The 14644-nt window shown below is 44.2% G+C and overlaps 1 protein-coding gene across 6 annotated transcripts in view; it reads right to left on the reverse strand.

Annotated features, from left to right (window-relative positions):
- lrp2a (low density lipoprotein receptor-related protein 2a) overlaps positions 1-14644 on the reverse strand; it is a 298347-nt gene that overhangs the window by 47743 nt on the left and 235960 nt on the right. For all 6 annotated transcript variants that reach the window (XM_080199227.1, XM_080199226.1, XM_080199224.1 and 3 more), the window contains 4 exons: positions 14265-14393; positions 4798-4917; positions 3465-3581; positions 1846-1962 (listed from right to left, as the gene is read on the reverse strand). In XM_080199227.1, the coding sequence (XP_080055353.1) occupies positions 1846-1962; positions 3465-3581; positions 4798-4917; positions 14265-14393 (483 nt within the window). The remainder of the gene's footprint in view (positions 1-1845; positions 1963-3464; positions 3582-4797; positions 4918-14264; positions 14394-14644) is intronic.

A 14644-nucleotide genomic window follows, 5' to 3' on the forward strand; every position in this document is an offset into this window, starting at 1 on the left:
TCTTTCCCCAAAGCCTGGTTAAAAATGGAACTCACTTCTACAAGAAGCAGTGAAATAATTAATGTAAGTAAATTTAAGAGGAAGCTAAATAAACATGAGGGAGAGAGGAAAAGAAGGACAGATTGAAGGGGTCAGTTAGAATCATAGAATCCTTACAGTACAGGAGGCCATTCAGCCCATCCAGTCTGTACTGACCACAATCCCACCCCCACGCATTTACCCTGCTAATCCCCCTGATACTAGGGTCAATTTAGCATGGCCAATCCACCTAACCTGCACATCTTTGGACTATGGGAGGAAACTGGAGCACCTGAAGGAAACTCATGCAGACACGGGGAGAATGTGCGAACTCCACACAGACAGTGACCTAAGCTGGGAATTGAACCTGGGTCCCTGGCATTGTGAGGCAGCAGTGCTGACCACTGTGCCACTGTGCCACGCTGATGAAGGAGACTGGGAGAAGTTTGTGAGGAGCATAAACACCTGCATAGTTGGGCCAAATGGTCTATTTCTGTACTATAACTGCTATGCAATCTTAGATCAATACTATGATATCTTTGGTAAGATTTGGCTGAAATTGTTGCTCAAGGAATGGATAGACTCATGCTTTGCATCAATAAGTAAATTATTGTGCACAGTGCAATGGCAAAATTAGAATGAGGCCTAATTTTGGTGAGCTTGGGGCCTCTAGATTCTAATGTGCTCTCACACTGTCTACTTTCAGCCCAAAAATGTTCCAAAACAAATCCCACATGTCATTTTTGCATCTCTTGAGCCACTGCTTTAAAAATATATTTCTATGAGGATGCAATTTATGTATATAGTAATGAATAGATTCACAGAAAAACAGCTGGAATGGGCAATAGGATGTTATTTTACCCACATGGGCTATAACTCACTCTGATCTTCCCATCTCTGTCCTCCTGCTTTGCTTCAAATAAACTCAAAGCAAACTTCAGTAAATATAGTTTATCCCGTTGGACTTTCTTCAGCCCTCTGGTCTGAATACTGGCCTCAACAACTTCAATTCTTCACCCTATCCCCAGCTCTCCTGGATTTTCACTGCACACCTTGCCTTTCAAGTTTCAAATCACATTTGATTAATTTTTGGATTGCTACTTTTGTTCATGCAATATTTAATAGTCAAACCTGATTAAATAGACTAATGCTTACATTAATACAGTGAATGACAGAGATCGTTAACCCTCTCTTTGCCTTTATAAGGCCTTTCCACATATCAAATCTAATGCTCTTTGTATAATGTGAATCATAGAATCCTACAGTGCAGGAGGAGGCCATTCAAACCATCGAATCTGCACCAACCACAATCCCACCAAGGCCCTCTCCACATAAATCCCATGCATTTACCCTTGCTAGTCCTCCTGACACTAAGGGGCAACTTAGCATGGCCAGTCCAGCTAACCCGTACATCTTTGGACTGTGGGAGGAAACCGGAGTACCTGGAGGAAACCCACACAAACACAGGAAGAATGTGCAAACTCCACATAGACAGTGACTCAAGCTGGGACTCAAACCTGGGTCCCTGGCACTGTGAGGTAGTAGTGCTAACCACTGTGCCACCATGCTCTGTGTGTAACCATTAACCCATTGTGCAAAAATTATTCAATCCGTTTATTGTTTCTTTTGAATCAATATTCCTGGTTTCAAACAGTTCTCCCCTATCTTCTGTTTCTGTTATCTCTATAATGCATCTATTGACAGAAGCTCTGATGAGAGTCTTTGCTCTTTCAGTTGTTAATAAACCTGCTGCGTATTTTCAGCTTGTTCAGCAGCTTTCTTTTTAAAATTAGCATTTTACATAAGTGCTCATTGAAAAAAACTTACGGCAGGTGCTTTCGTCGGAGTAATCTACACAGTCAGCATTTCCATCACATCTGAGTCTTTCTGTGATGCAGTGACCACTGGAGCACTCAAAGTAACCAGGCAGGCATGTCAGCAACTCTGTTAAAAATATATAAGAGTAGATAACACCAGAAATCCAAGTACCTCGCTGGATGAAAATCACTATGGGATATCCACTGGGGTAGCAGCAACCTGTTCTTTCTGTGTCCCAGCTGGAGGAACACTTTTACTGTCCTTGACCTTGCCCAGAAAGTTTTAGAAAAACTTATTTCAACGGTCTGGATAGTTTGTGTGGCTGACATCCCAAGGCCAGTGGGTTCCTCTATATGTTAAGCAACCTGGATGTGCATTTATTAATAAGGCTCCCACCAGGGCCTGTTGAAAATTTCACCTGCTATTAAAATCAGCATCAGGAAATGTGGCATCAGCATGAACAGAGCGAAAAGTGGAACCACACTATTTTTAACAATTCCACCCTGACACCAACCACACCCCCCGCCCCCCCGCCCCCCCCAACCCCCCTCCATGTCTCATGAGGTTGGTGAATACTTATTAAAGGAATAAACAAATTGATTGCATTCAAAAGTAATTATTAATCGCAAATGTTCTACTCAAGATTGGTAACTAGTGGATGCCTGCAGGGATCAATATTAGGGCATGTGCTTTTCACTATCTCTCTTAATGGTCTTGGAGAGGACATTCAAAATGATTTCAAGTTTGAGAGAGACGGGATACCACCGGGTCTCAATATACTGGGGGAATGGGACAAATGTTTAAGAGAATTTTTAGATTAAATGGTATGCTATAAATGTGCACTCTCAATTCCAAGCAATTTTATACCACCAAGGGTGACATGCTTGAGGCTACCAGAAGGGAATAGGAGCTTAGGTCGAAAGCTCATGAGACATTGAAATCCCACGATCAAGATTGTGCTGTTGTTATAATTGCAAATCAGACATTGGAATGAATGACAAAAACAACTGAAGACAAAAACACACCTTATTCAATAATGTGGTTACATCTAGAATGAACCCCTACTTTCAGTCCCCTCACATGTTGGGGGAAGAGCATGAGACTTTGCCTAACAAGCTCAAGGGACATACTGTCAGGTGAAATAGTCTGATATAATGGCAAAAGAACTATGTCACTGATTGAAGCAGTATGTAAAAGAAACTGTTAGAATTGTGTCCTCAGAGGCAGGAGCCCAGTTGTGTGAATTCAAAGCAATTGGATGGTGGGTACTCTTGTTCGCCACTGTTCTACTGATCTCCTTCATTTTGGATGCAATAGTGACTGAGTACTACTAGCAAACAACAACACATTTATTATGCCATTTATTGGCAGTTAGAAACTGCAATAGTATAGAATATGACTATTTTAAGCCCTTTTCTGTAAGAAAATTAGAAAATCTGCTTGTCATATTTATACGCATTTTAACTGTTAAAATTGGTTTATTTTGCATGTGTTCATTGTTAGTTTACTCAGAACTTTCCGTTGAGACAGTAACATTCCTTAGAACACTGACACTATGAAATCTTTTCTGCCCTTGCCATACAGACGCACATACTTCTTTCTTCTACATTCACTAATTTTAATCATACCACAGTCTCGTTCATCTGAGTTATCTTCACAGTCATTATCATGGTCACACACCCAACGTCCAGGAATACATCGGAGATTGTCACAGCGGAATTCACTTTCGGTGCACTCGCGCGGGCCTAAAATAAAACATAGCTCCATCAAACTGATTAGTGAAGGCAGTCTTCCCAACAGTCTTCTGTCATCTAAGATGAGAGTCTAATTTGTCAAACAAAACATTCCACAGTGGGAATTTGAAAATACAAATGGATCCCAATGATTACAAAGGTTCTGTATAAATCTAATTCTAGATTCTGGTTCAGGTCCAGATTGGATCAAGGGACCAACTATCCAGCTGGACTGACTTAAATTATTTTATCCATTGATGCATAATTTTCTACATTAAAAATCATCAGTGGTAGCAGCATTTTATCAATCACTGCATGAAGACCACTTAACACCTTTTGATATTGGGTAAGTTTAAATTCCCATCTGTGTGGTGAGTTTCTACCACTCTGCGCCAGCAATCAATCATTTTCTTCCCTTTCCCTGTGATAACTTACTACACTGCTTTTTTTGAAATTCAGCACACAGGTATGTGGCTGACTGCTACTTTGTAATGACAAAATCAGATCAGGGAAGTTGGCCAATGTACAAGTACAGCACATGCCACCGAGCCAGCTTTGCATTTGAAGAAAAACTACTGACATACTTCAAAGTATCACAATCTACCAGAGGCTGAACCAGAAGAACATGAAGAATAATAGAAGGTTTAAATGGAATCAAGTGATACAGAAAGAACTGCAAACGAGTCAGTTTAACAATGGTAGCAGAAAAACAGTGGACTCGGGACTAAAGGAGAAAATAGAGCTATTTAAAATTATAGACTAGGGGAGGGGATTTTCCTGCTGTGCTCATCTCAAGGCCAGAAAATCCCACCCGAGATCAAAGGATCTAAGTATGGTCTGTGCCCCGCCCGCTACAATTCCCATGGCAGGTGGGATGGGAATTCTGCCCAAAGTGCTTTCAATTGTGGCGGGGAGCAAGACCAGATGCCATCAATATAATTAATAAGAAATCAAATAGGGGATTCAGAAGAAACTTCTTTCAGAGAGTGATACTTGGAACTTGCTACAAAAGGTAGTAGTCGGCACAAGTAATATGGATTTATTTGAGGGGATGTTAGATAAACATTTGAAGGGGAAGGAAGTGGAGGATTATGTTGATAGTGTTAGATCAGGAAAGATGGGAGGTGGTTCAGTTGGAGCATAAACACCAAACTGACTGGTTTAGCCAAATGCCCTATTTTTCTGCTGTATATTCTGTTTAACCAATGTGCGTAATGTTAATGCATACTGCAGTCACGTTCATCAGATTCATCTCCACAGTCATTTTCTCCATCACACTTCCAGCGGAGTGGTATACACCGATGATTGTCACATCGGAAATCACCCACTGGATTGCAAGTCAGAGACTCTGTAAAAATACAGAAAATGAAAATTTTATGAGTTAATTATCCTCTGGTATTATAATGCATATATATTTGTGTGTGTGTGTGATTTATATATAAAATGTACATGTATATACAAAATGCAGGCATAACATGGAGTAGAATTTCCACTTTGTGTGAAATTGACAATCTGGGCATGAATTGCTTGGAGCTTACACTAAGTTGAGCTGGTTTTATTCGGCACAATCCACCCGAGATTGGTCAAACCAGAGCAAAAGATTGAGGAATTTCAAGCACAAATTACATCTAGCGCACACTGAGTATCCACAAACCAGCTGGTTTAAAAACATTGTGCCAGAAACTGGCACTGCCCACAGCTCCGGTCCCACCCCCAAATTGACTTAATGAGCAAGACAAGTTTCTGCTAATTATGCCTGTTTGTGGGTATTCAAGGAGATTCTAAAAATGGAGGGTTTTTCTGTTTTAGGGGCAAGGATACGAATATATATATATTTAAAAGCTTTTAAATATTAGAAAAAGTATTCAAGTTACTAAGAACCTAAACATTGTACACTAATGAAATGAGTAAATGCTTCCATATAATGTTTTAATGTCATTTTCAGCTATTCAAAAACTAAGGGGGGGGGGGGGGGGCAATTCTCCCAAAAGTGCTGAATTGGTGAGAAATTTGGTGTAAATCATGACTGTTCTTTCAGTTCAACTTCAGACCCAAATCTCTCACATTCTGTGCACTGCAGAGGCCACAATCATGGATATCATGAAAAGCACATGCAGTGGCCCCCGATCTGTCACTCTCCCTGTTTCCTGGCCAGCTCGATTGCTGGCCAGCCCAGGTCCTTCGCACTGCTGCCTCCCCAAACCCCATGGCCCAATTGCGGCTCCTGCTAGCATTCCCAGGCCAGCCCCTTCCCCTTAACCCCTCTTCCCGCACCCCCCACCCCGCATCCCAGATTGCCCAGATCTCTAGCCCCACACCCCACCAGAGATCATACCCCCAACCCTGGCAGACACCCCCTGCTGACTGCCCCATCCTCCCCAGGAGGCAGACCTCCACCCCCACCCCCACCCCCCAAGGAGGCAGCCCCCTCCCCTCCTCCGGCAGATCACCCCTGTCCTCAGCCCACCCCAATCGCTAGCCTCCCTCCAGCCCCAACTGATCTCAATGCAGACTGGCAGCCAGGCCCCCAACCAATCATCCCCTTGACCCCACCCACAATAGGCCCTGTCCCTTGGCCCTGCCCCCCCGGCAGTGCCCATTACCCGGTGGGCAGTGCCAATTTGCTCCTGGCCATGGGCACTTTGTTGTTTGGGTAGTGCTGGGGGTACAGGCTGACACTGCCAAGGTGCCCATGCCAGGGGGAACCATCTCCCCAAAGCCTGTCCCCTGGGGAGCCCGATTCCCCCCGCTTCATCTGGCGGAGTCTCCTGCTAGTTCCCTGCAAGTGGGGAGCTGCTCTAAATCCTGCTGGAGTGAAATACTCCTGGCGAGGTGGGAGATGTTATCAGGCTCAAAGAATTCCATGCCGGGCCTGATAATGAGAATTAAAATACATTTAAAAAGGATTTAAATTACTTAGACTTCTTGCTGGTTTCCAGCACGATCCTGACTACGTCTGTTCTCCGGCTCTGGGAGACACACATGCATTGGGAACGCATGCACGAATCCTGCGAAATGACCGACACACGATTCTCCCATCCTCACTTGCCAAAAAGCGTAAAGATGGGTGAATCACCCCCTAGGTTATTCATAGCTGGGGAGTAGACAGTCTGTTTAGAAACGTTGTTTGGTAATAAACCCGTTTTCAGTTATATTGGCAAAACTGCACTAAGATAGCACTCTTAAATATATCAAGGAATATATTTCCTGCAATTCAAAAAAAAGTTCTGTGAAGATGCCTGATTGCATTGGTTATGGAAACAATTGAAAGCAGCTTGTAGCTGGAATGTCAAATATATATACATATATATATTTGAATTAAATATATGTATAGATACACAGTCATACATATACACAAATCATATGTATAACCTGTGACACAAAAAAATGTAATTGAAATGACATTCAATAATTGACCTGACTGTCAGTTGCCCAGAGGCAATTTAAGTTCCATGTGGGCTGTAATGATTAAATAGCTTGGAAATTCAGTGGTTAGTTGTCATACAACTGGTTTACATTAGAAGAGTCTTCCTGGCTATCAGCAGCTGCTGCTACTATGAACATGAGAATTCCTGGCATCAGAGTTAACATCGAACTAACCTAAGATTTTGCTTACAGAGTTGATAAGATTGTAATAAGGTCATATATTTGTATGTTATAGTAACAACATGACCAGAATTCATATCATCCAAACAATCAGAGGCCCTAACAAAAACTATACAAGACAGTTTTATGCTGTGTTAGAGCTTCCTCTTGTGGCAGAAAAGGAGAATTCAATATGTTAAACTTGATTTTGGTGCATTCCTTGGTCCCCTGGCATAGGTCCTATACGTAATGCATTACTGCAGATTCAAGACCCCTAGGAATAAAAGATTGAGATCTGACAAATTTAGATTGGTTCTTCATTGTATGAAATTGCTCTTTGTGGTTGCATGGAGCAGTGTTGCTTCTTTGCATTGTAGGCAAAAGGTATGCTTGGTAAAATAACAGAGGACAAAATATAAGGAGCCAAAAGACCTTATATTAGTGATCACCACAGGTCCAGGATCTAGGATTGAATCACTTACAGAAGTCACAAGACAAACCCTATACCTCATAAACTCCATGCTATGCTTTGGATGAAAAACAAAATTAAGGGAATTACATCTGGCTTGGGACGGAGGTGGTGACGAAACCAGCTAAGAAACAAACTCCACTATATGACACAGGTAGCAGTTGATAATATGACCACAAATACTTTCCAAGCGAGCAGGTAGGTTTAAATGACCAGGATGAAAGTATAAAATAATCACCTTAATTCGCTAGATATTCTACAGGAACTCTGCCATTCTGGAATAAAAATTCAATGTTTCAAGTATCGAAAGGACCATTGAGGCATTGTTTGCTGGAGCAGACGAGTGAAGGAGCAGAGAGACAGATAAGAAATTACCTGTTAAAAACCTGTTTAAATAAGTTTAAAGCACTTTCGTAGTAAGAACTTACCTTGTAGAACTGTTTAAATCATTTAAAAGCATTTTTGCGGGCTTTTTGTATCTACCGCTTTAAGAATTCTAAGGGAGTGGATAGCAGGGAGTTGTGGGGGAGCTTTAAAACAGCACCAGGTTTAAAAGGAGGCCTGGTGTAGACAGCGGGCAGTGTCAGAGCGGGCAGCGGAGTGAGAGGGAAGCAGAGTGAGCTACTAGATGCAGATGCCTCAGCCTCTCAATCTGCATAACAGGTTTGAGGTTCTTGCTTCCAGTCTGGATGAGAACGAGGGAGGTGAGGTTGGTGAGCAAACTGCACACAGTACAGTGATGCAGACGCAGGACATAGGCAAAGAGAAGGTGAAAAGGAACGTAATAGTAATTGGGGATAGTGGGGTTAAGGGTATTGACACTGTCCTTTGTCACAATGACAAAGTGCACAGAAGGGTGTGTTGTCTGCCTGGTGCTCAGGTCCGGGATGTCGCATCTGGGCTGCAGATGAACCTGGAGTGGGAGGGTGAGAATCCGGTCGTTGTGGTACATGTGGATGCCAACGACGTAGGCAAAATGCGAACTGAGGATCTGGGGAGGGAGTATGAAAAGCTGGGAATGGAATTAAAAAGTAGAACCGACAAGGTGGTTATCTCTGGGCTACTGCCTGAACCGAGTGCAGACGGGCGTAAGGTTGATAAGATTAAGGAAGTGAATGGGTGGCTCAGGGATTGGTGTGGGAGGAATGGGTTTGAATTAATGGGGCATTGGCATCAGTATTGGGGTAGGTGGGACCTGTTCAGGTGGGATGGGGTTGGTCTGAACCGTGCTGGGACCAGAGTCCTGGCGAATCGTGTAAATAGGACTGTAGGTAGGGCTTTAAACTAATTAGGGGGGGGGAGGGTGCGAGGGTAGGTGACATTACAGGGTCTAAAGTTAAGGAGAGGGTACAGGTAAGGGAAGAGGCCGAGGATGTCCCAATAATAAAGGGAGTAGGGGGCGTGAGTATGGTTGGTGGCGTTCTGGCAAATAGGGTCCAGGTGAAGGCTGGGATGAAGGCACTTTATCTGAATGCACGAAGCATTCAGAATAAAGTGGATGAGCTGGTGGCGCAGATCAGCACAAATGGATATGATCTGGTGGCCATTACAGAGACGTGGCTGCAAGGTGACAGGGACTGGGAGCTGAATGTCCAGGGGTATCAAGTGTTTAGGAAGGATAAGCGGGAGGAAAAAGGGGGGGGGGCGTAGCTCTGCTGATTAAGGATAGCATCAGGGTGGTAGCAAGGGATGATATAGGAACCAAAGAGCAGAAAGTGGAATTGTTGTGGGTGGAGATTAGGAACAGCAAAGGGAGGAAGACACTGGTGGGTGTCGTCTATAGGCCCCCGAATAATGATCTGGAGGTGGGGCGGGCTGTTAACGTGCAAATAAGTGCGGCATGCAGGAATGGAATGGTGATAATTATGGGGGATTTCAATCTACATATTGATTGGTCGACCCATGTTGGACGCGGTGGGCTCGAGGAGGAGTTCTTGGAATGCTGCTGGGATAGTTTCCTTGAACAGTGTGTGTTGGAGCCGACGAGGGAGCAAGCTATCTTGGATCTGGTGTTATGTAATGAGGCGGGTAGAATTAGGGACCTTGTGGTGAAGGATCCTCTTGGGGAGAGTGATCATTGTATGGTGGAGTTTCTGGTGCAGATGGCGGAGGAGAAAGTGGGTTCCTGGACACGCGTCCTTTGTTTGAACAGAGGGGAGTACGGTAGGATGAGAGAAGAATTGGCGAATGTTGACTGGGGGAGCGCGTTGGAAGGTAGGTCTGCTGAGGAGCAGTGGAGGATCTTTAAGGAGATCTTTCTTGGTGCTCAGCAGAAATTTATTCCGATGGTTAAAAAGGACCGTAGGAGGAGGTAATAAGCCGTGGATAACGAAAGAGGTGAAGGAAAGTGTTAAATTAAAAGCGGAGGCGTTTAGAGTAGCTAAGAGCAGTGGGCGAGAAAAGGATTGGGAGAGGTTTAAATGTCAACAAAGATTGACAAAGTAGTTGATAAAGAAGGGTAGGAGAAACTATGAAACTGGGCTAGCGCTTAATATAAAAAAGGATAGCAAGAGTTTTTATAAATATATAAAAAGGAAGAGGCTGGCTTGGGTGAATGTGGGACCCTTAGAGGATGAGAGGGGGGACTTAGTGGTAGGGGATGGGGAAATGGCTGAGGTCTTGAATAACTTTTTTGTTTCGGTCTTCACGGAGGAGGACGTGAATAATTTGCTGGGTGTTAGCGATGGAAAGGTGGTAGGACTAGAGGGTCTCAATGACATTATTGTTACTAGAGAGGCGGTGCTCAGCAGACTGGAGGGACTGATTGTGGACAAGTTGCCAGGACCGGATGGAATGCATCCAAGGGTTCTGAAAGAAATGGCGGAGGTGATAGTGGATGCCTTGGTGGTTATTTTCCAAACGTCGCTGGATTCCGGGGAAGTGCCGGAAGATTGGAAAACGGCTAATGTTATGCTTTAAGAAGGGTGGCAGGCAAAAGGCAGGGAATTATAGGCTGGTTACTTTAACGTCTGTTGTAGGTAAAATGTTAGAACCCGTCATCAAGGAGGAAATAGCGAGGCATCTTCAGGGGAATTGCTTGATAGAGCAGACACAGCATGGTTTCGTTAAGGGGAAGTCGTGTCTGACAAATTTATCGGAGTTCTATGAGGATGTGTCTAGGGCGGTGGATAGAGGAGAGCCGGTGGATGTGGTCTTTCTTGATTTTCAGAAGGCATTTGACAAGGTACCTCACAAGAGGTTATTGCAGAAGGTAAGGGGGCGTGGAGTTGGGGGTAGGGTGTTAGCATGGATAGAGGATTGGTTGTCAGCTAGGAGGCAGAGAGTGGGGGTCAATGGGTGCTATTCGGATTGGCGGTTGGTGACTAGTGGAGTGCCCCAGGGGTCGGTGCTGGGGCCTCAGCTATTTACCATTTATATAGATGATCTGGAGGAGGGAACCAAGTGTACGGTGTCGAAATTTGCTGATGACACCAAGATTGGTGGAACGGCAAATTGCACGGAGGGTGTGGAGAGTCTGCAGAAGGATCTAGATAGGCTGGGCGAATGGGCCAGGAACTGGCAAATGGAATTTAATGTTGGCAAGTGCGAGGTGGTCCACTTTGGTAGGAATAATGGTAGGAAGGAATATTACTTACGTGGCGAAAAACTGCAGCAGGCGACGGTGCAGAGGGACCTCAGGGTCCTTGTGCACGAGTTGCAAAAACCCAGCCTGCAGGTGCAGCAGGTGGTCAGGAAGGCAAATGGGATGCTGGCCTTCATAGCGAGAGGGATTGAATATAAAAGTAGGGAGGTCTTGCTGCGGCTGTATAGGGCATTGGTGAGGCCGCAGCTGGAGTACTGTGTGCAGTTTTGGTTGCCGCACTTACGCAAGGATATTTTGGCCTTGGAGGGAGTGCAGAGGAGGTTCACTAGGCTGATACCGGAGTTAAGGGGGTTGAGCTATGAGGAGAGGCTGAATAAACTAGGCTTGTACTCGTTAGAGTTTAGAAGAATGAGGAGAGATCTCATTGAGACGTATAAGATGATGAATGGGATGGATAGGATAGAGGTGGAGAGACTCTTCCCGCTCAGAAAGGACAGTAGGACTAGGGGGCACAGCCTCAAGATAAAGGGGGAGCGGTTTAGAACAGAGTTGAGGAGGAACTTCTTCACTCAAAGGGTGGTGAATCTCTGGAATTCTCTGCCCGTTGAAGTGGTGGAGGCTGCCTCGCTAAATAATATTTAAGACGCGGGTTGATGGGTTTTTGATAAGCGAGGGGATTAAGGGTTATGGGGAGAGGGCGGGAATGTGGAACTGAGCCACGACAGATCAGCCATGATCTTATTGAATGGCGGGGCAGGCTCGAAGGGCTCGATGGCCTACTCTTGCTCTTATTTCTTATATAATAAGAAAATGAACTGGCTAGAAATATACAGATGTCAATGACTGGGAGTCTCATGAAAACTCATTGAAGAGAATGGGCAGTCTGTGTCCACTCCATGACAATGTTCCAGTCTCATCCTGAAAAAGCTCAGTTGGGAATGACCACTACCTCTCTATCCCAGGAGGATATTCAGCACATTCCAGGCGGGGTCAGGAACTCAAAGGCCCAAATAGCATCTCACCAACTCCTATCACTGTGTGTCGATAGTGCAATGTGCAGCACCATTGTCTAATCATCCAATTTTAAAAGATGTGGAGATGCCAGCGTTGGACTGTGGTGGGCACAGTAAGAAATCTCACAATGCCAGATTAAAGTCCAACAGGTTTATTTGGTATCACAAGCTTTTGGAGAGCTGTTCCTTCAACAGGTGAGCGGCCCCACTCACCTGATAAAGGAGCAGTGCTCCCCGAAAACCTGTGATACCAAATAAATCTGTTGGCCTTTAACCTGGCATTGTGAGATTTCTTACTGTGCCCAACTTTAAATGATCAAAATCTTTTTCAGATGGTTTAAAATATATCAAAAGTATGCAGACATTGGCCTGGATTTTGTGGTTAGCAGAGAAAGAGTGGCACTCGCAGTTTAACTCTCTGTCAGAGAGTTAAATATTCCACTGATATTTGTGGATTTTTCGATGGAATTCCCTGTCCGGCATCCATTTGTGCGCAACACAGGGGATCTGTGGAATTTAGGAGCAGGAAAAGAAATGGAAAGCCTCCTCAACCAAACTGGATAATTTGCAATGCAAGGAGGTTGTAAGCCTGCAACGGGATGGACATGAAGATTAGTGATCATAAAAATTTGTGGTCTTGAGTCAACATGCTGGTTCCCCAACTCCATCTCACCCGTGGCCATTTACGAGAGGTGGAACTGAAGTGGGGGAGGGTACGGGTTAGTGGGAGGGAGGGTCACTTTGAGCACGCTGGGTCACTTTGAGCACTTTGGCTTTGAGCTGGCTTTGAGTGCACTTGATATTTTCAAGTGTCTTTTGCCATTTGATGTTAAAGTTGGCAAAAACTCTGCTGATCTGCACTCAAAATCATTCCAAATTAGAGCATTTGATGTCAAGTGACTACTGATATTTTTTGGGTGCATTGAGCACAAAACTGATGCCAAGGTTTTTAGTGTGTGGAATGGCAATTACACTTGCCATCACATTCATTGCACTATTGTGTCTATTGCCAAGGACTGTACCAATGTGTCCTGTAACGGAGCAGGCTATGTCTGGCAGCAATCTCTGGATTTTCAAATGCGCGTGTGAGCATATTCTAGAAGTTGCTGTCAGATTTCCTCTATTATAATGGTGAATGTTGATAGCCTTAGTGTGAATTCCAGGCTACTATTTATACTATGGGGGGAATTTTCTGCGTCTGTTTTTGGTGGTGAGGGTGGAAAATCCTATCAGAATCCCAAAACAACATTTTCGTCAGTGAGACATCCCGGATCAATTGTCCACAGCCCCCACGTAATAAGGCATCCTGACCTTAAAAGTCAGGAACCCTTTGAGCGTACATTTACATGTTATTATCCAACCTTTGCACCTAATAGTCTTCCCCACCCTAGCATAGTTTACATGTTGGGTACCCAGCACTGATTGTCAAGTAGTGAAGCTTATCCTACAAAGTGGTGGCACAGTGGCTGTGTGGCAAGTTTGCACTTTCTCCCCATGTCTGTGTGGATTTCTCCCGGGGTCTCTGGTTTCCTCCCACACTCCAAAAATGTCCGGGTTAGGTTGACTGGCCATGCTGAATTGACCCTGAGTGTCAAGGGGATTAGCAGGGTAAATGAGGGTTACGGGAATAGGGCCTGGATGGGGTTGTGATCAGTACAGATTTGATGGGTCAAATGGTCTTCATCTGTAGTATAGGAATTCTACTATAGGTAGAAGCAGCTGATGACGATATAGGTACGTGCAATTCTGGTATTAAGTGCTGGATTGTAGGTTCGAAGGTTCCTGTGGCAATTACAAACACAGTCTAGGCCCCAATGCAGAACAGAGAGAGCACTGCAAATGCCAATTCTCAGGTGGTAAGCTGAGACCTTATTTGCATATTCTTCATTTGAAGAGAACTCCTCCAATTTTTCTCCCAAATCAAAACCAGCAAAATCAGATGAAATGTTCTTCTTTCTCACCGATGCTTGCCAAATGTCATTGGTACAAATTGCCTTCATCTACCAGTCAAAGAGTTCCAAAAGTAATTAATTGAAAGGTTTTGATGCAACACTTCGCAAATATACCCCATTTTCCTTACATACCACAATTTTGCTCATCACTGTTGTCCCGACAATCATCAGCGCCGTTACATACAGCCCACTTAGGAATACAACGGTAGCTTGTTTGACAGGAAAACTCAGTGTGGTTATTGCAGGAATGGTTAATCCCATCTGAAATAGGAAAATAGCAGTTTGTGCAGAGATATATTAGTACGGCTCACTGATCATCTGTTATAACCTTGTGAATGCATATAACATTAATTTTAACTCACGCCACCTGATTGGAATGGAAAGACAGTGCCCTAAAGATCACCGATTCACCAACACCCCTTTGTTTCAGGGGTTTTTGGATGGCCAGCCCCAGTTTCTGCCTTCTTCCAGTGGGAGACCAATTCTAATCTTATACCGTGCCCGCTGATATC

Source organism: Carcharhinus amblyrhynchos, chromosome 11 (genome assembly GCF_965287045.1).
Source record: "Carcharhinus amblyrhynchos chromosome 11, sCarAmb.v2.hapA, whole genome shotgun sequence".
NCBI lineage: Eukaryota > Metazoa > Chordata > Chondrichthyes > Carcharhiniformes > Carcharhinidae > Carcharhinus > Carcharhinus amblyrhynchos.